Below are 21,604 nucleotides of genomic sequence, written 5' to 3' on the forward strand. Positions count from 1 at the left end.
AAAAGAACAAAATAAAATGCGGATACCTGGAAACAGTGTGGAGTTTGTCCTGCAAACCGGAATGGAGCGACTATCGAAGGCCAAGAGGGAGAAGTACATAAACACTCGTCTACTGAGTCGTCTAAAGTGTTTTGATGGGAGCAGCGAAACTAGTTATCGCTGTATCATCGCTATGCGGAGGCTCCAAGGAGGGATTTGAATCCAGAAATGCCAAAGAAAGTGAGTTAAATAGTTATATATATATAATATAATGTTTGGCCAAGATATAGCATCGATAACAGTGCGTATTAGGGAGCAAGGAACCGCTTAAGTAGCGGCTCCAGTAAACCTTAATTTCCACAAACGTTCCAACACTTAGTCTATAATCACCATAAACTTATAATTTATATATTGCATCACTGGGCTTTAATTGATCTTTAATTTTGTCCTTGATCCGCCATAGTATCTCGTTTTCAATTCGAATGAATTCTTCGTTTATGCTCTCAGCCGTTTTGTTTGGTTGTTTTTATTAATTTACATCAATCCATTCACTATGTAGTTCTTGGGGCTTAAACGATAATAGAGCTGCGGGTGAGTGCATCTCCTCTAGCCGACAACGAGGAGACCCTCGTTGGGGAACTCATGGGTGGGCACCTCCAGGTTAAGGGGCGCCGGTCCCTTGCGAATTCTGCCAGAGGCGTCGTAATGGGAGCCGTGGCAGGGGCAATAATAACCACCAAAGTCACCAGCGTTCGCAATGGGCACACAGCCCAGATGCGTGCAGACGCCAATAACCACCAGCCATTCGGGCTTGATCACACGTTGCTGTAAAAAGATAATTGACATAGTATTACTTAATATTCAGTTTCCTTTCCACTACGAGTGGGTCAAAATTTCGAGGCTTGGGATACGCTTCTTTTGATCCCCTGCCATTCAATTCAACCCACTCGAAGGAGTACCTACATCATCAGTTTCCGGGTCACGCAGCGTGGATGTGGGAACCTGTCGTTCGGCATCGATTTCCGCCGCAGTACGGTGACGAATGAAGAGCGGCTTGCCGCGCCACTTGAATGTCACCGACTTGCCCTCAGGGATGTCAGCCAGCTTGATTTCGATCTTGGCCATGGCCAACACTTCGGCGGAGGCGCTCATCGAACCGATGAAGGTATTGATCAGACCCTTGGCCGCATAGGCACCGCCAACGGCACCGGCACCGACCAGCAGGTAGGAGAAGGCCTTCCTCTCCTCGGCGGTCTCATTGCGACGCCGACCGTCCTTCACAGAGTCCCGACGATAGGGGCTGAAGTCGGGCACCTGAAGATCAGTGTGTGCCTGGCGGTTAGCTGAAATAGAGAAGGGGAAATTAATTCCACATCCAACAGATCATTGAACAATATGATTATAGAAGTTCCTGTCGTGAAGAGTGGCTATATCTCCTCTGTAGTATCTAAGATGCATCTGCGTCTCCTGCCCACTTTTTTTTTGTTGTTATTGGGCGGAGGTTATGTTGAAATTACGTAAGGAAAGTTGCCAAATCTCCTGGGAGCTGACTGCCAGCAGAATCCCCGTTGGATATCCATGCGTAAAACGTCTCCAAGTGTGGTTTCTGCTCCTCCGTTTGTTATGTAATTGATTGTTTTTTCCGCTGGCTGCTTTTGCCTCCTCGCAGAATCTTACCCATCGAGTTGACGGCCACGCCGCTTGCCCTCAGGCCGGTGGAGAGGGCCTGGGCTCCGCCTCGGACGTAAGCACGCGACACGGCGTTCAGCATTCTGTGTTGTTGTTGGCGTTTAACGAATTTAAAATATTTTCAAGTCGAAAATTTCGACGTTCGTCGCTTTCGTCTGCTGCTGAGCACAGGGTTGCTTGGGCGATATTTTGGGTTGCCACCTTTTATGAAATCAGCTGATCGTAATTTGTGAGGGAAGCAGACGATAAACTGTGTTCATGAGAAGTCGAATACTTAAATACTGCTAAAATATATGCATAAGTACCATTTTATGTATTCGGGAATATTTCGGTAATTTTAATTATACAGTTATGGTGTGGCGCCACCAACTGAACTTTACTTGAAGTAGGTGGCAACGTTGAATTGTATTTATCACAGAACACAACCGCCTACTTCTACTGTTATACAAATGTAGGAAACTTGGATAGAACAACAACAAATTACTTTGCTAAACTCTGTAACGGAATTTCAAATATTTAAAATTTAACAAAATGTTAAACTGAACTAATTACAGATAGAATAATAATCATTGTTGCTTACTATAAAATTATAAAATGGAAACATTTGTTGTATATCCTACATCTGTTACTTTTGACATATTTTTAAACTATTGTCTTTCTTTAATAATATTCTAGTATTTGTTATATCAAGCGATTAATTTTCCAAATTGCAATGGTTTTCTTATTTTCAACCCTTTCATCCCCCAAAAAAGTAATTTCTGATTCAACTTCCACCCCGTTTAAATGAAAACTACGGTCCATCGAATTAGCAACTGCAACGAGTTAGCTTTTTCGTATACAAGAGAAGGGGTTTCCATGGAAAACCACTTGAACTACCCACCACCATTCCCACACTCACAGAATTTTCCCAGTGCAGCAGCTTTTGTGATGTCATTGATTGGTTTTAGCTTTGAAGCTGTGAGTTTTCCACGAGGTTGATTTGCTTAGCCTTAATTAATAAGCCAACTCTTAGAGTTATGTATTACTTTTTCCTTCGCTCCCATAAAATGGCAATAAAAAATTGCATAAAAAATGACTGAATGATATTTGTTATGCGCATAAAAGTAGGCAAAAAAAAACTTTAAAACAAAAAAAAAGCGAAACCCAAGTTTGAGGCAGTAAAAAGCGTGTGGAAAACTCACCCGGCAGCCGGCTGAAATGTAATTCCTCTGGCGCCAGCCCTGTGATTATCGAAAGTAGTTCTTTTTGATGTCGAAAGTTTGCTGCCAGCATCCTCCCCCCCCCCCTCTAGACTCCCTGCACCACCCCCCTCCCCGGTAGGTGGCAAGTGAAAGTGAAAGCGAAAGCGAAAGTCTATTTTCCAGCCAGAAGGACGGAAATCTGCGCACATAAAGGCGCCTCTATGTACTTGCCACCCAACAACAACACACATAAAAAGGGGGGAACCTTCAAGGGGTGATGGTGGGGGGAATAGAGGGGAGAGGACACTACGGAAAAGTGCGTGAATTTTTGGCAAGAAACAAAAACAGAATGCAGAGGTTATACCCTTTGTATAACGATAGGGAGATGCTCTTACAAATCTTATTAGGGATAAAGGATAATGTATAGATAACTGATATAGTTTATAAATATTATTTATATATGTTTTTTTAAATATAATTTATAATAATTAAAATTATTTATATAAATTCATTTCAATTTCTTGGCGGTTTCATTAGAAGCCTTTTCATTTTGTAAGAAAATTTAGATTTTTTTCTTGATGAATCTTTTCTGTACTTTAAAATTAAATTACTTATTTATTTTCCTCTAATTAAAATCCATAACTTCTTAACTATTACTATATATAAACTACCTTATATTAACTTCTACCCTTCCCCTACTTGTTATCATCGACTCAAACCTTATCGAAAAGTCTGGACAACCTGTTTTTTTGGCAGTGCGTATGACAGAAAAGTTGAAACTATGCCGCGTAGGCGACGTGGCAACGACAGCCCCCTCCCCCTGCCTATACCCTCCTCCGCTCGCAACCGCATCCCCCAATTCAGTCAGGCTCCGACTGCGTTACACTTTTCAGCAACTTTTACATGGGAAACTGGCGCCAACTACAACAGCCAAACAACAACAACTACAACAACTAGGCTATGTTTCAACCCTGCCCCCAGGCAGCCACCCACTCCTGCTGTGTTCCCTCCCCTCTTTAACCAACACCCCCCCTTGGCTCGGCTTTTGCCAATTCCTGGGCGGCGTGTGCAGCGTTGCGGCTGCGGCAGCAACTTCACCGGTAGTAACCAGGATGCACTGTGAGAAATTTGTTATATTTAAAAATATTAAAATTTGTTATTAAATTTATTACAATTTTAATCAAGGAATATATAACATTTTTACGACCGGAAATGACTCCTTCACAGCGATTTTCATAACCTTGCAGAGTATTATAATTTTAGTCAAAACTTTGCTACGCAGTAGGGAAAACTTTTAAGCGCTTGGGATTTTTTAAGACGAAAGTCAAATTTTGATCTGGCAGCACTTGTTCTTCCGCCGGCTAAAGCAACGGGACGAGATCACCGCCGTGAAAAGTGAAAGAAAACTAAAAAATTACGCGGAAAAACCAATGGCAGGTGCCAAAAGTGTGGAAAAACAGCGAGCCCCCACAGTGACAAGTGCGGGTAAAGTGGGGGCAGCCGGGGCGCTGTCGTATTTTAGTTTTTTAAGCCACGATCAGTGCGTTACCTGTTGATTTTGTTGCTTTTTTTTTATGTGCAAGTGAAGAATGCAAGTGAAACAAGTGTGCAGAAAATGTGTGTGTGTATCTAAGAGTGTGCCAGCTATGCAAAAATGTAGAAGTTTTATTCCTTTGATATTTTGTGGATGTTTCGTCCACTAATTGGCGCTTGGGAGTTACAGCAACGAGCAATGCATGTAAGTTGGTAAGTGCAACAACAATATTTTCTTTTTCTTTTATCCGCGAAATTCTTTGTCCTCGCGCGCTTTTTTTTCTTCTCTGGCGTTGCTTGCTCTCGCGCTCAAAATGGGAGCCTGAGAGAGAGAGAGAGAGAGAGAGAAACTAAAGAGATACGATCCTATTCTGGCGGTTCTCTCTGTTTACATTTTGACAATAGGAAAACCGCGTTTGTTTACCTTTTTTTCTTCGCATTTTTGTAAGTTTGCGAATAAGAAAAAAAAATTAATTGCAAGCGAAACTTAATAAAACAAATAACTACTTCTCATTTTACTAATATAAATATAATTACTCTACGTATTTTTAGTAATATTATTATTTATTAAAATTTAATTATTTTAAACGATTTACAATTAATTGTTTGTATTTGATTAAAATCCAATTATTATTTTACATATCTTTCTTCTTTTTCTTCTTTTTAACAAATGGATATGGTTTTAATGTACCAATTGGAAACTGCAAGGGTATACAAACTTTGGCGTGCCGAAGTTATTTTCTTGTTTTACCCCTTTCAGGGTATTATAAATTTAGTTAGAAGCTTAAAAAGCAGTGAAGGACTCATTTCCGACCCTATAAATCAAATATATTCTTGATCACCATCAACAGCCGAGTCGATATAGCTATGTCCGACTGAAATTAAATTTTTTTAAAATTTTTTAAATTTTTTAGGGGTTTGAAAATTGAACAAAAAAATCATAAAAATTTAAATTTTTTAAAATTTTAATTTGAGTATGCAGATTTGTCAAGCTTATAAAAACTAACATAGGACTGCTTTCCGAATTAAAATTACCATCTTTTTGGCTTAATAATAAGATCTTTAAACTGTAATTTTTGGAAGAATTTTTAAATATAAATCTCAATCAATATATATTCAAGGAATGCGAAAATTGTAAACTTAGGTATGGTATCGAATTCCATTTGATCTTATAATTTATTAGCAAACTGCAAGGATATACAAAACCCAAAAATATTTTATTCCCATTCACCAAAATCTTGTCAAAACATATGAACTTTGCAATTAATTGTTCACTGATTTTCACAATTATTTTTTTCCGGTGTAGTACCGACTACGTTGCCTGCTTATCGCTACATCAGCCAAGCAGAAAGCTCAGCCCCATCGCACACCAACCAACCAACCATCCATCCATCCCCTTGGCAAAGTTGAAAGTGGAAAATTGTGCGTGGCAGGCAAAAGTTTTTGGTGGCCTCCACAGACTGACAGTCCTTCCCAGATGCGGAGGCACTGCCACGCCCCTTGCAACCACGCAATCCCCAACCAAAATACCCCTTCTTCCCACCCATTTACAAAAACGAAAATTAAATGAATCAGAATCATCTGTGCAGCGTCAGGGGAGGTAGAGGGAGAGGCAGAGAGAGTTCAGGGAAGTCGAGGGAGCCGAGCCTACACACCAAGGACCCTGTGGCAACAGAGAGCTCTCTGTGGCATGTGCAAGCTCCGAGCTTGGTTCCCAAAAATTTGGCACAGCTGGCGGTCATTTATGTGCTTTTCTCCGGCTGGTGTTTTTTGCATTTGAAATGATTATTTTCCTCAGCCCAATGTTGCCAAAGGGGCTCAAGATGTGGCCATTTTTGGCCAGTCGGATTAGGTGACCATGACAATGGTCCATTGCTATGTCTGTTTTTTATATATTTTACTGAATATTGCCTGAGGGAAGAAGGACTTTAAATAATTCTATTCCAGAAGGTTTCTTTAATTTTTATATTTGTAGTATTTTTTATACTAATACAACGTATTGAAGAAAGGAATTTTTTGGCATTGCCTTAAGAATTATAAAGAATTTTTGGTGTTTAAATTTCACAAACCTTCTTTTAATATTTAATATTTTTTTTAAAGAAAAAGTTTAAAGGTTTAAGGGTTAAAAGTTTCTTTATTTTTATATTTGTACTATTTGTTTTTTTATTAATATATCGGATTGAAAAGAGGAATTTCTGGGCCGTGTCTTAAGGATTTTAAAGTCTTTTTGGTGTTTAAATTTCACAAACCTTTTAATATTAAATATTTTCTTAAAGACTGAAGTTAAAATGTATATATATATATACCTATTTAGATCATTATATAGTACAAATTAGTATCCTTTTTGAATCATATGAGGTCTCTTTCAATTTGTTATGGCTTTTCGGACTTCATAATTACCTTTGTTTTGTTTCATCAATAAGCAATATAAAATACTTAAATATTCGCAACTTAAAAATGAAATTTAAGAGCATCTATATCTTCTTTTTTAAACATAAATTGCTAACCCAAAAATGTATGTTTCCCTTTAATATTGAGTTCTCTGACATGTTCACTTCGCTTTTCAACCCAATTTCCTAGGACTCACAGTTTAGCCAAAACACTGTGCCACCTTTAGCTATATCCATTTCCGATCCCCAGCTCTAACCCCTCAGTTCAGACTTTATCTTCTTCTCGGCTTGAACTTTGTCAACAACTCTCGCCTTGCCTTGCCTAAGGCTAAGTAAAAAAGAATAAAGTTCCTCCGGCAGGATTCGTTTTTATTTTGGGTTTAAGCGGGAATGAAACCTGCCCTAAATTCGGCCAAGCGGCTTACAAAAAAACGAAAGTAAGAAGAGAAAAAAGAAGGCAAGCACGCGCAGCAGGAAGGCATCCTGGAGGAAAAGAAAGGACATTAGAGAGGAAGTTGAAAAGGGGACTAAAAGGAAACCGACTACGCTGCGTTTTGCCTTCTTTTGCGGAGGCGCAGCACGCATAAATCTACGGGCCCCAAATTACATTATTTTGTCATTTTCATTCCGCCTGCTGCAGTGTCCTGTTTGGTCCTGTGTCCTGTTTTCGGTTCTGTTTGCCCGCCAGGCACATAAAACTCTGTCAAAAATAAACTTTCAAGAAATAAAACCCCACACACGCACAGGAAAAACGAACGCAAACAACAAAAAAATGCAAAAGCTCTGGGGCAAAAGTTTTTCCAGCAAAAGGAAAAGCCAGGCAAGTACATTATATGCAAGCAAGTTACTTAGGAGTGGGGGAGGATTTTCCGCCTGGGGGTTGCTGATGGAAAGTGAAAGTAAATGCAGTCGCAGTCGCTGCCGGTGTCGACGTGGACGTCAACTGCGCTGTCGCTGCTGTCGCTGCTGCTGCTGCTGCCTTTGCCCCATTTCCCAACCCCTAGTTTTTCACAAAACTCCCTGCAAGTATCCAAGGACATTGCGGCCATTAAAAATGTAGCGGCAAAAGCTTTGGCTTGTAACCAACATTTCTTGAGACAACTGCAACTTGGCTTGACTTTTCTCTCTCTCTCCCTTTCAAGCTTTCTCTCGTGGCGCCTCTCAGGATTTTCTCTTCGGTTCTTGTGCATTGTTTATCACTATTTTTGTGGGAAATGCGCCTGCGTTCTCTCTCTTTGTTTTTTGTTTTTGGTTTGTGAGAACTTTCACTTTCCTTGGCTGCCTTGTCCTTCGCCTTCAACTTTCGCTTTCACCCTGAAAGTTCGACGACGTCTCTCTCTCTGTTTCTCCTACTCCCACTCTCTCCCTCTCTCTCTCTCTCTCTCTGTGACTGTTTCTGTCTCGCTCTCACAGTGGCAACTTCCTGTGTGGGCTTCCGGTTTTGTTTTTACAACTGATAAGGCGTCCTGCCGGCGCTTTGGACCCTGAAAAGTATGCTACGCTTCGCTCGCTCTCTTTGGCGACCAGCATGGCGCCACTCTCTGCTGCTGCTTCTTCTTTCAGCCGCTGTTATTATGGCTGTGCGTTGCAAGGATCAAGGACGTTCAAGAAAATCCACGGCCAAGAACATGGAAACCGAAACAAAAACAAAAACGCAAAAGAAAAAGTAAAGCCAAAGTAAAGTAAATAGAAAAAAATGCAGGACATTTTGTGCTGAGAATTTCTAGGGGGCTGCGACTTTGACATGGGTCTCTGGGTTTGAGTGCGAGGTTGTTGTGTTGTGTGTTTTTTTCGGCTGCAGCTTTTATGTACTATATATACTCCATATATATACATATATATATATATACAACTTTGGCCAGATGTGCGTGCGCCGGCGCCTATATAAAACTTTCTTTTTCGGAGTCGGGGGGGCAACAAACGGAAATGTAGATGGGGGTGTTTTTCGAGGGGGGAGAAGTGGAATTTACTGCAGTCCTTTATGGGCAACCAGAAGCAGAAGAAGAAGAACTCTCACTCCATTGAAAAGGAGAAGGAAAATTGGTGGAAACTCACACCCATTAGAGAACGGACCACTCGCTGCGTTTGTAATTTTGGCGCCTTTGTGCGTGTGCAGCGGTTGAATGGCAATGGAAGAAGAGGGGAAGTGGAGACAAGAAGAGAGAGGGAAATGAAGAAAGTAAGAAAGTAAGAAAGGCAGAACAAGTAGAAAGAGAAATAGAAAGGAAAGGGCGCCCAAGAAGAAGGTAAAGAATGGGGGTCCTGTGGGCTCTGGGGCTTGCACAGTGACAGAATGTAATTTGATATATTTTCCAAAGGCATTTCCGATGCGTAATGGCTCCGGGATATAGTTAGGAAAAATGTTTGGGATTAAATTGAACTAGCTTTTTAAAGGGAAATAGATTTGTAATAGAGTAAAAAATTTTAAAGAATTTTTTTAAATGTTTTAAAATATATCAAAGATTAAAACTAATGCAATTTAAAGATATGACTAAGAATTTGCAAAAGCTTAAGTTTTAAGCTTAGTAAAATGTTGAAATATTATAAAAATAATCATTAAGTAGAAGAAAATATTTGGATAATCAATCAATCAACTTATATAGAACAATAAAACTAAAATGAAGTGCACTTCCTAGCTCTTAAAAATGTAAAAAAGAAGTGAGACTGCAATCCCCTCGGTATTTTTGTTAAAATATTATTTTAGTGACATTAATTTAGGTGCTTAAAATAATATTAAAACTATTTTAATAGATTTATTAGTTAAATATTAAAATGTAATGCTTATATTGTTAATAATAATATATGGTAACATTTTAAGTTACCAGAAGACCACAATTCCAAAAACATCTTTCATAGTAGTTAAACAACTTAAGTTCTTTTAAATTTTTTTAAAACACATTAAAAAGATATACATATATTGATTAATCATTAAATTTTAATTATTTTAGTGTATATAATATAATATTTTAATTTCTTAGAGATCTTTACATTTTAAATTATAAGAAAGACTCATATTCTAACTTGAAAATAAGTCTGACAAAAGATTTTACCATAAATTCTTTACCTATAAACAATAATGCATTAAAACCATAACCAGTAACCTATCTTAATAACAAAAACTATTTTCAAACAATTATATAAACATAAATATTTATTATTATTATTTATTTTCTTTAAAAACAAATGAGAACTACTTTCTCCTTGTGTAACAGGCATATTTTCCTCAGTGCTATGTGAGTGACGTTGACTCCGTTGCGGTTGTTGCTGTTCTTGCTTCTTGGGTTCTATGTGGCATTTATATATATATATATACACACATACATATATATATATATATATATATATATATATAAATATATAGTATAGGTATATAGGCACTGGGAGCTGTAATACATAGAAGTTGATTCCTTCCCGCATCCTTCACTTGCGTTCGTGTTGCAGGCCTGCTTTTCACCAAATTGCGTAGTTTCGGTCGGCTTTTTGTTGATTCCTTCTCGCAATGGCAATGCAAGGAAAAGCGAAAACATTTCCCCCCCATCTCCAGATTTTCTTTGTTTGGCATTTTCCGCCTTTGGCTGCTTTTCGCCTTCACCAATGTGGGTCGTCTGTGCTGCTTCGGTGTTATTCTTTAGCTTTTCACGGTGTGCCATGCAGTGCACACTATATAGTGTGCGTGTGCCTTAGTTTAAAGTTATTTTTTCGGAATATGATAGGATGTGGGGTTGAATTTTCCGAGTTGCTGCCGTAACCTTATGTTTTTTGGTTTTTTCCTCTTCTTTTTTTGTGGGCTTTTCAAGGAGTGGTGGAAATTCTCTTTGAGGTTTGAGGTTTTATGTTGTCAGATTCCCTGGCTCCCTGCCCCCTCCTTATCATCTTTGCTTTTTTCCAAACAGTTTCTACGGTTTTCTAATAAAGTGCCTTTCCTTGTGGCCAAGTGGTATGAGTTGAAGGCTTGGTTAGCTCGAAAATTAATTGCAATTTTAAAGCTTCCAAAAATAACTGAGTTAGAGAAATTCCAGGAAATTTGAGGCACTTAAAATGATAGTCTTATGGGTTTTATGAAGGTACTTTGTTAGTATTCTTTTTATATATAATTTATATACAAGATTTTTTGGGTTAATGGATAAGCATATTAATTATTCTTGAAGTTTGGTTTAAGTGTTTTTAATAGTTTTCTTTCTAAATACTATATAAAAAGAGCTTAATAATTTTGCTTTCAAATTTTACAATTAATTAAATAAAGTTGATTCGTTATTTGTCTCTACAAATATTGCATTTTATACCCACCAATATCCTTCTGAAGTCATTATTTCACTTTCATTCATTCACGATTTCCACTCTCAATTTCAAGGAAAATGTCAATCACAATATCCTGCTACTGTCTTTTCGTGAGCCCTTTCCCATTTTAATCTCAACCCTTCCAGGACAATTAAAAAACCGTCAGGATTAAATGTATTTGTAATTATATATTAGCTGAAAACGCTCTGTGCGTGTGCTATTGTGTGTGTGTGTGTCTCTCTGCTTTTCCTTTGGGTTTTCCTTTGAGCTTTGATGCTGCGAGGATGGCACATAGAAAATCCCAATGCTATGTACAAGTTTTTCGGGCACATGGGAGTGAGGCAAGGGAAAGGACACCGACAGGAAACACGAGCAGCAGGAAAGCCAGAAGGAGAAAAGGGAGGAGGAGCAGGAGCAGCATCAGAAACAGCAACATAACAGACGGCTTGCATTGACAAGACATTACACTGTGGGAAATAAATGGGTATTTTACTTGGGGAGATTTTAAAAATTTAATTTTCACATGAAGAATTAAAATATAATTGCAGTAAGAGTAAAGATATAGCTTAGTTAACATTATTGTAGTGACTTTTAAGACCCTTCTAAGGTATTAATTAATTTAAGTTAGAAGCTTAAAAAGCAATGAAGAAGGAGTCATTTCCCACCCTATAATTCATATATATTCTTGATCAGCATCAACAGACGAATTGATCTACATCATTAAAATTATAAAAAAATGGCAAAAAATTCAATTTTTTTAAATTTTAAATTGAGTATGTAGAATTATAAACCCAATAAAAACTAAAATAGGAATGCTTTCCGAATTGAAATTAATGAATTTTTGGTTTAGTTATGAGATTTTTTCCATTTGATTTTTAGAAAAAATTGGCATAAAAATATAAAAAATACCTACTCAAGGAATGGGATTATAATTTTAGTCATTTTCATTTTCAAACATTTTACACAGAGTATGCAGATTTGTTAACGTGATAAAAACTATCACGGGACAGCGTTCGAATTAAAATTAACGCATTTTTGGCTTAGTTATGAATTTTTTAAAATTTGATTTTAAGGAAAAATTGGCGTAAAAATAGATAAAATATGGTATTCTAATTTTAGTCCGAAGCTTATAAAGCAGGGAAGGAATCATTTCCGACCCTATAAATCATATATATTATTGATCAGCATCAACAGCAGAATAGATCTAGATATGTCCGAAAGAAATTTAATAAAAATAATTTTTTTTTTAATTTTTTCAACATTTTTTAAGGTTAAATTTACATATTACAAATTTTGAAAAATTGATAAAATTTTAAAATTTAAAAAACTTTAAATTGGGTATGCAGTTTTATTAATCTTCTAAAAACTAACATAGGACAGCTTTCCGAATGGAAATTAATGCTTTTTTGGCTTAGTTATGATCTTTTAAAAACTTCTATATACCCTACAAATTAGCATACAAAACATATTGATTTAATATACCTAGAATACTTATATTTTATAGCTTATGTTATATTTGAAATAAAGAAGTCACAATAAAGCCAATAATAACTTCCAATGACTGCTCAAAATGTTGTTAGAGGTTACTCCAATGAAATGAAATGTTTTTATAATAAATAATTATTATTAAGTATTTTAAAGTAATCAGCATACAAATATTTTTCATATAATATTTATTTATTATTATTTATTAATTTCTTCCCATCTTTCTTTTAAATGTTCCCCAAGTATATCTCTTTTCTTTCAGTGTGTCTTTTATACCCTTGCAGGGTATTATAATTTCAGTCAGAAGTTTGCAACGCAGTGAAGGAGGCACCTCCGACTATATAAAGTATATATACTCTTGATCAGGACCAACAGCCGAGTCGATCTAGCCATGTCCGTCTGTCCGTCTGTCCGTCTGTCCGTCTGTCCGTCTGTCCGTTTCTACGCAAACTAGTCTCTCAGTTTTGAAGCTATCTGAATGAAACTTTGCAGTTAGTCTTCTATATACTCTCACTCGTATATATGTCGGAACGGGCCGGATCGGACAACTATATCATATAGCTGCCATAGGAATAATCGAAAAATTTTTACAAAAAAAATTATAACATTTTTAGTTTTCAACAGAATTTGATCAAATTTGAGATATAGCCATTTCATATTATTCTACAATTTTTTGTAAAATTTTATGAAAATCGGACGACTATATCATATAGCTCCCATAGGAACGATCGAGAAATTAATTCAATTAAAAAGTATAACATTTTCAGTTCTCAACAGATTTTTATCAAATTTGATACATAGCCATTTTATAAGAAATAAAAGAAGTTAATAAAATTAAAGATTATAACTTCTTCAGTTTTCACCAGATTTTCATAAAATATCATTTTATTTTAATCAAAATTTTGTGTAAAGTTATAAAAAAAACCGGACTACTATATAACGAACGATCAAAAAATGAATACAATTAAAAATTATAACGTTTGCAGTTTTCAGCAGATTTTCATTAAATTTGAGATATAGCCATTTCATATTATTCAACAATTTTGTGTAAAATTTTACGAAAATTGGACGACTATATCATATAGCTCCTATAGGAACGATCGAGAAATTAATTCAATTAAAATGTATAACATTTTCAGTTTTCAACAGATTTTTATCAAATTTGATACATAGCCATTTTATAAGAAATAAAAGAAGTTAATAAAATTAAAGATTATAACTTCTTCAGTTTTCACCAGATTTTCATAAAATATCATTTTATTTTAATCAAAATTTTGTGTAAAGTTATAAAAAAAACCGGACTACTATATAACGAACGATCAAAAAATGAATACAATTAAAAATTATAACGTTTGCAGTTTTCAGCAGATTTTCATTAAATTTGAAATATAGCGTTTTATATCAGTCTTGAATTTTGTTGCAAATTTTATGAAAATCGACTATATCACATAGGTGCCATACAAACGATCGTTAGATGTGGAGCAAAAATGCAAATCTGTGAATGTAAAACTGAAAATATAATATGTATAGGTGAATGAAATGAGAGCAGGTATTACTTTATTGTTTTTTTTTAACATTAATATAAATATTTTATATTGTATGGAAGGAATCCAGGAAGTCATCGAAGTTCTATCTGCAAGGGTATATAAACTTCGGCGTGCCGAAGTTAGCTTCCTTTCTTGTTCGGCCTACGCACAGACACAAACACAAGGTGAAGCACACGAACACCAAGACAAAAACTCACCCACACAGATGCAGAGTAATTATGTTTTGCCAGCAGCTTCTTTGCCCCCTCCCCCCTCACCCCTAACATGGCTCTTTGGTATTTTTAGTTGCTGCTTCATTTTCTTCTTTCATTGCATATCTCCTGGGCGCTCTCTCTATCTCTCTCTCTCTCGTTGTTTCTACCATCTCTTTCGCTCTCACAGGACTTTGGGGGGGGGGGGTTGGGCGAACTCAATTGAAATTTGAGGATTTTTGTCTCAGTGCCCTAATTAATTTTACGTACCATGAAAATCATTGTTTGTTGCTTTTGCTTCTATTTTGTTGTTCCATGTTCTTTTGTTGTTATTACGCGTAGTGTACATGTGAATAATGCAGAATTGAATAAGCTTGAGGGTGTGTGTGTGTGTGGTTGTGTGTGTTGAGTGAGTGTGTGTTTTAAGGAGAGAAGAGAAATAATAAAGGAGGTCAAGGTGGAAACGTAATTAAACCCTTTATTGTTGTTCTTCAATACATTTAGATAATTCAGAATTCTAATATATATAATAATTGTAAATTTTTAATATTTAATTGTATTATCGAAATTTAATTCTAAAATCTAAATGAAAACCAAATGACACATTTATTAAAATGCTGAATTACATTTAGATAGTTTAAATAGAACTAATTCTGTGTATTAAAGACGTTCTTTTTTAAACTCTGCTGATTTAAAGTACACCAAAAATATCGGATTCTGTAATTCCGTATTTCTCTAGACATTTTTGTGTCCATTTATTAATTTTTTCCACCTGTTCAGCGCTTAATTCAGCCTTATAAGAGCCAATTATACCGCGACGCATTACACTAAACAGAAAATAAATTTTAATTAGTTAGGAATTTACAAAAGAACGAGTAAAACTTACTCAAAATCTTTTTTGGTTTGAAGGAAAGTCTTTATGAAGTTAGTGTGATTGCCACACTTGCTCTCTGAAAGTAAAATTATTATTATTATTAAGAAAACCTATCTTTAAAGATATCCACAAACCTTTCATATTCTGAAACTTTAAGTGATTTAAGAGTTTTTCCATTTCATCATCACTCAAGTCTTTGCAGTCCAAGAAACGTGTTAATCTCTTCACAACATCTTCAAGATTCCGAATCATTTCCTCATAGGTAACAAAAAATATACTCTCTTCAGACCGCATTCTATAAAAGTCAATGACATGTGCCCAATATGGATTAAATGGTATCAAATCGTCAATGAAGGCATTAACAAACTGGTCCAAACTTCCTTTCCAATGACCGGTGCCGCTAAAGAAGTGATAAGTAGATACTATTACATCTTTGGGATTTCGAGCCACATAAATGATTTTCCGTCCTTGAGTCCAAACTTGTCTGGGCAGAAATTGTGCAGGCAAATGGGATTTGATTAGTCGTCGATTTGTTTGAATTTTATCGCATTCATCTATTGAATCTACTTTGTAGGCTTCATTTACTCCCGAGTGCCTAAAATGTTATGCTTATCACTTATTATTTCATAATATCAATTAGCCATTACTCACTCTAGATAGGGATTACGGACCGCACCATGTTCCCTTAGAGCTCCTTCAAAGTCCAAGTGATTTAGCAAAAGCCAGGACAACTCCTGCAACCAATGTGAACCGCATCTCATGCCGGATACCAGAAAGACATCGTTTTCACGAGTTGCGAAGGCATCAATTCGCTTTGCAAATTCGTCGGTATAAACTTCAGAAAGTGTACACCATCTGTGGCTCCAATCCTGTTTCAAGGGTAACCACTCAGGACCCACACCATTGGGTCCTTTACAATTCACCAGGACAGTAGTTCCACTTAGATGAGGGAATTCAATGCTCTTAAAGTCGTACATGATGTGCTAGCTGTAGATCTTCAAATGTGACTAATGGTTGAATAGCCACGAATGTGGCTTTTATAGACTCGTAGCAATAGCTTCCGAAATGATATCAATAAAGATAAAAGTGTTTCTTTTATTTAAGTTAAAAGATAGTAGAAGAATAACCCTGACGTACGAACAATAATCTCGCACGCGTACCAAGACCATTTCTGTTTGTTTATTTTATAAGTAATTTTATAATAAAACACAGTAGTATAATTTGAAAGTGATAATGGAAATAACAATGAATAGATAAATTCAGCATCATAAAAATAAAAAAGACCCTTAATTAAGGTGTTAAAACAGGTGCTTTTAAACCTAATATGTGAAATATGTATAATTAAGTACTAAGAGTATTTCAAACATCAATTTATCGTTTAAATATTTAATGCTTTATTTTATAAATATGAATAATTAATGTATAGAAAGTCAAGTCAATATTAATTTACTCATTACTATTGAATTTTTTTAAATATAACCTTGCAGGGTATTTTAATTTTATTCAGAAGCTTGTAACGCTATGAAGGAATGGTTTCCGACCATATTTAGTATATATATTATTGCTCAGCATAAAAAGCCGATCTAGGTATTTTTTTTTTTTAATTTTATAATCGTTTAAATTGTTAATATTTTATAATTTTTTTTTTTTTTTTTGTTTTGAGATCTTATATTGAGTATGTAGATTTTTTATCTAATTAAAACTAACATAGCAAATTTTTCCGAATTTAAATTAATGCTTTAATGAGTTTTTAATTTGTCGAAAAAATTGTCAAATAAAAATAACGAAAAATATAGATTACAAAAATTTAAATATTTTAAACTTTTCTATGATCGATCCTATAAATCATTTGCAAACTGAAAGGTATATAAGCTTTGGCTTCTGGAAGTTCGTTTTATTTATTGTTTTTAGTTAACAAATCTTGAATCTTTTATTATATTTATTCACCTATAACATTTTTTCATTGATCTTATTGCAAATCCTACCTTGTATCCTCTCGTAAAGCTTTTCTCTTGCTTTCTTTTCGGTTGAAATGATTTTTCCTCCTGCTGAATATTCATTTTGTTGGCCATCATTTGCATCTTTAGTGCCACGAACACCCTGTTACAGTGATTTGGCCCAAAAACCGAAGCTTGAATCTGGTATTTCTAACCAGAAAGGGGAACACCCCCGCTTTTCCTTTTCTCTCTCGGTTGCTTGGGAAATTTGAGAAAATTAGGTTATGCTGCTTGGTCTTGTTTTCCATTCTTTTTCCCTCTCCCTGCCTTGTCGGTTTCCACGTTTTTTTTTCTGTTTTTTTTTCTGTTTTTTTTTCTCCTAGGTAATTAAATGCTGCCCGGCTGGACCGCAGTTACCAAGGTGGAAAAAAGGGGGAGGAAAATGAAGAGGAAAAGTGGGTTGCTGGGGTGGTTGGGGACTTGTGCTAATCAGCAATCCCAGTCGATCTGGTTTTAGCCCCCCCAACCCCCTTGTGGTGGGCGGTGGGCGGTGGGTGGTGGTGGGAATTATGCAAATACCGAACGGCGGCGTAAATTTTGTACAACAAGGAATGTGGAAATTGTTTTTTCATTGCTGCATTTTGGGAAAAATATGCTCCCGGTCGGTAGGGAAAATTTTAATTAAAATTTTGGCGACACTAAAGACTTGAGTTGCATTGCAGATTAAGTATTATATTTATAGCTTTACATTTAAATTCTATTTAAAGCAGATTTGCTTTTAGTTTTCTCCTGGTTTCTATGGCACCACATTTTTGTGGCTAATTAAGGGATTTTTCTAAAGCTTCTTATGATTAAATTTTAGCTTAAATTACAGTTAAAATTCTGTTTAAAAAGCTTCGATTTTTTCTTTTTATACTCCATGAAAATTTTCCCATCTTTTTCTTTACCAAAATTTCACTGCAACATTTCCCTATGATTTATTTACAGTCTCATATTTGTTGCCTCTTTTTCGGTTTCGGTTGGTTGTCGCTGTGACCATTAAATTAATTGCAATTTATCGATTTTCAAATTGCAATCTCAACGGGCCATAAAAAATATTGCTGCCCGAAAAAAAAAATATCCCTCTCCCTGTGAAAAATCCATTTCCGCATATCATGGCGAAAAATGCCGCAGCACGCAGGGCGACAGATAAAGCAAGCGGGAAAAAGGATATGGGAAGCAGCAGGACTCTTTGGACTCTAACTGGGTCTGGGTCAGGATCTGGGTTAGGGTTTGGAGCTGTCCAGGCCTGCGGCTCCGATGCGTTGCATCCACAGCCATCCATGACAGTTGCAAAAAAAGAAAAAGTAACAAAGTCGCGGTCTCTGGTGTATAGAAATAAATTGTTGGTCTATGCCGACCAAGAGAACCCCTCACACACTGCGTATACGTGATGTGGAGTAGGGAAATGGTATGGAAAATACAGGGAAAAGTGAAAAGGGAATGAAGCTTACGAGAGTAATACTTTTAAGGTAAATTATAGATGTATAAAAGGGTATACTCTTGATATGAGAAACTAACCAAAATTAAAAGATTCTTTCCACTTTCTTGCTTAAAATATGTCGCTAAAAACTATAACTTATATCTTTACTATTCATATTTAATAAAGGGTATTTTTATATTCGTTTCCTTAACACACCCTCACATACTGCGTATACGTGATGTGGAGAAGGGAAATGGTATGGAAAATACAGGGAAAAATGGGAAAGGAATGAAGTTAACCAGAGGAATACTTTTAAGGTATATTATAGATGTATAAAAGAGTATACTCTTTAACCAAATTCTAAGTTTCTTTCAACTTTTTTGTATAAAATATGTCCCTAAATACTAGAACTTATATCTTTACTGTTCATATTTATTAAAGGGTATTTTTCTATTCGTTTCTTTCTGTATTTTCTGATACATTTTTCTGGGCTGCTGGTCAACAGGCGACCAGAGCAATAATGAAAAATATATGTGAGCACCATTAAAATACATCAGATAGGCATAGATCACATGCTTAGAATGGGTGTGTGTGTGTGTGGATGGTGTATGGTGTGGTGGGTGTGCGGGTGTAGATGTGTGTGTGCGGGTGTGTGTGTGGTCATTTTCTTGCCACATGCATTGCTGCTGTTGTTATTGCGTTATCTTTGCTGTCACAGCGACGTCAGGCGATGTCCTTCCATCCGGTTTTTTTTTCTATGTGTGTGTATGGAGCTTCGTTTGTGTGTGTTGTGGGAGGGGAGAAAAAATTGGGGAGTGAAGCGAAGCTGGGTGAACTTTTTATGCAGGCCGAAATGTATGGCTCGTTAGGTAAATGCGAAATCTGGCTTCAATGTTACTTTAATGAGGTGAGGTCTTCATAAAGATTTAAGGGGAAAAAAGTAAAGTAAGAGGGGAGTAATAAAGTTATTAAATAAAATATTTTGTAGTTAAGAAAAGATCCAATTTATTATTGAAAATATAAAATAGAATTCCTCATAAAACCCTTAATATAAGGTAACTTTCATAGAATTATCTAACAAATTTCTGCTTCCTCCTTGACTTATTCTATAAGATTCTACCCATGACCATGTCCTTCTTGCACTTGCTGCCTTTAATAAATCTCTTAAATTGCCAAATAGCCCCATTGACAGACGAATTTAAGTAGCTTATCCTCCAGGACCTTCACAACCAACTCCCCGCTTTCCCCATCACCAGTTTAAGCCTGTGTTTCTGTGCCGTGGCAATTTAAACTTGTTTCTAGCCAAGTCTTGGCCAGAGAATCCAAGAGCTCAAGTGTTGCCCCTTGACTTGTCCCACTTGTTACCAAGCAAAAGTAAGGTAACGAATGGCGAACAGTAAACCTACGGCCAGAGGCAACTTTAGTTCGCATGTGTTGTGGTCTTTCATCATGGGTGGGAAGGAGTCTACAAAAAAAAAACCAAAAGAAAAAAGGAGGAAAAAGGAATGCCAAGAAGGGACGAAAAACGATGGGCTAAGGCCCACATCAAGTATGCGCACTGTTGGCCATGCCAACCATACAAAACGAAAAAAAAATGAGCAAAAATAAAGTGTGTGTGCTTCAGGGGAGCTAAAAAAAACCCGAAGCTAAAACTCAAACTCTTGTGAAATTTTCTCCGGTACACCGGCAAAGTGCGTGTGTGTCTGCATTGTAAAAACTTTTAATGGCCAAAACAGTCAGGACTCCTTTTTAGCCTCTCCCTTTGGGCTGCTGCTGCATATGTGAACCACAGGTGCCTGGGCTACAAGGCCACTCCATCCTCCGCCAAATATCCTTAAAACATTTTTCGTTAACAACTTTACAGCTGTTGCCTCAATTCCCGGCCATAATCATTAACATTATTGCCCAGATTGCCTGGCGAATCACTGACTTTAAGTTTGATTTTCCGTATACTTCCGTTTTCCCGTTTTTCGTTTTCGTTTTTCCTCTTTTTCCCCTGTTGTTGTTATGTTCCCAATGCATTTTCAATATACAGTTGACAACGTCGACAATTTATTTGTGTCGCGGCCATAAATCAAAAATGCGTAAAAATTTTTTACTTCGCCCCCATTCCACCTTTAGACCATCCTCAGTCTTGGTGGCAGGCCCCAAAAAATAAGTATATATATATTTATATATATATGTGTGTGTAGGGGGAAAGGCCCATTATCATCATCAACAGTCAGCAAAATGGCCCAAAAGGGGGCTGGGAAATCGGTCGGTTTGTGGAGGTGGAAAACCAGCCGGAATAGCAACAAGCAGGCGCACCTGAAACTCACAACAGGCAATGCGGGCGGGGCCAGTTTGGAGAGCGAGGGTTGCTCAACGAATTATAGGTTTTTAACTATGAATAAAATGTTACTTTCTTAAGCTTCTAATCAAAGTTTATAGGCAATATTTTATTACGTCATTATACCCTTGTAGAGGATCAGTATGTATTTTTTAACATTAATTAACTATGACCAGTAAGTAACTCTGATCAGTAAGTATCAATGAACATTAAGTAACTCTGATCAGTAAGTATCTATGACCAGTAATTAACGTTAATAAGTAAGTATCTACAGTATATAAAAATATCAGAAAGTTTCTAAGTATGTAAAGGGGACCAAAGCAGTAAGGAAATAAATTGGAATATATAGTCTAGACCTAGGTCTGACACCACCAATAGCTTCTTCATACATAATATAAATGTCTTGGTTAAGACTTACCGCAGTAAAGGACACGTCATTGTTTACTTCCTTTCAGTGTAGTGACCAAGATTGGGTGACTTCATCCAAAGTAAGCTTCTTCCTAGTCATCCAGATGTGTTTCATTGGCCACGTCATATTTTTGAAGTCAAAGGCTGATCACTTGCACTATCACTATTGATGTTAACACTAGGTACCCCTAGGACAGACTGAGGCGCGCGCGACCTCAGCGCCTCTATTTATAGTCCCCGAGCAGAGCAGAGAAGAGCAGAGCAGAGAAGAGCAGAGCAGAGAAGAGCAGAGCAGAGAAGAGCAGAGCAGAGCAGAGCAGA

General features: G+C 36.5%; 2 protein-coding genes across 2 annotated transcripts; both read right to left on the reverse strand.

Moving 5' to 3' along the window:
- Positions 1–473: 473 nt before the first annotated feature.
- RFeSP (Rieske iron-sulfur protein) lies at positions 474–1,837 on the reverse strand. The gene is made up of 3 exons (XM_020947523.2): positions 1,657–1,837; positions 943–1,322; positions 474–804 (listed from the first exon to the last, which is right to left on the reverse strand). The coding sequence occupies exons 1-3, from the start codon at positions 1,748–1,750 to the stop codon at positions 586–588; spliced, it is 693 nt and encodes a 230-aa protein (XP_020803182.1). The 5' UTR covers positions 1,751–1,837; the 3' UTR covers positions 474–585.
- Positions 1,838–14,725: 12,888 nt separating this feature from the next.
- Positions 14,726–15,736, reverse strand: LOC147644032 (luciferin sulfotransferase-like). The gene is made up of 3 exons (XM_086831030.1): positions 15,282–15,736; positions 15,160–15,223; positions 14,726–15,100 (listed from the first exon to the last, which is right to left on the reverse strand). Exons 1-3 carry the CDS (start codon positions 15,439–15,441, stop codon positions 14,965–14,967), a joined length of 360 nt encoding a protein of 119 aa, XP_086687156.1. The 5' UTR covers positions 15,442–15,736; the 3' UTR covers positions 14,726–14,964.
- Between the last annotated feature and the right edge of the window lie 5,868 nt (positions 15,737–21,604).

This window comes from Drosophila serrata, unplaced genomic scaffold, assembly GCF_035046125.1.
Source record: "Drosophila serrata isolate PLE 108 unplaced genomic scaffold, ASM3504612v1 contig_240, whole genome shotgun sequence".
Taxonomy (NCBI): Eukaryota; Metazoa; Arthropoda; class Insecta; order Diptera; family Drosophilidae; genus Drosophila; species Drosophila serrata.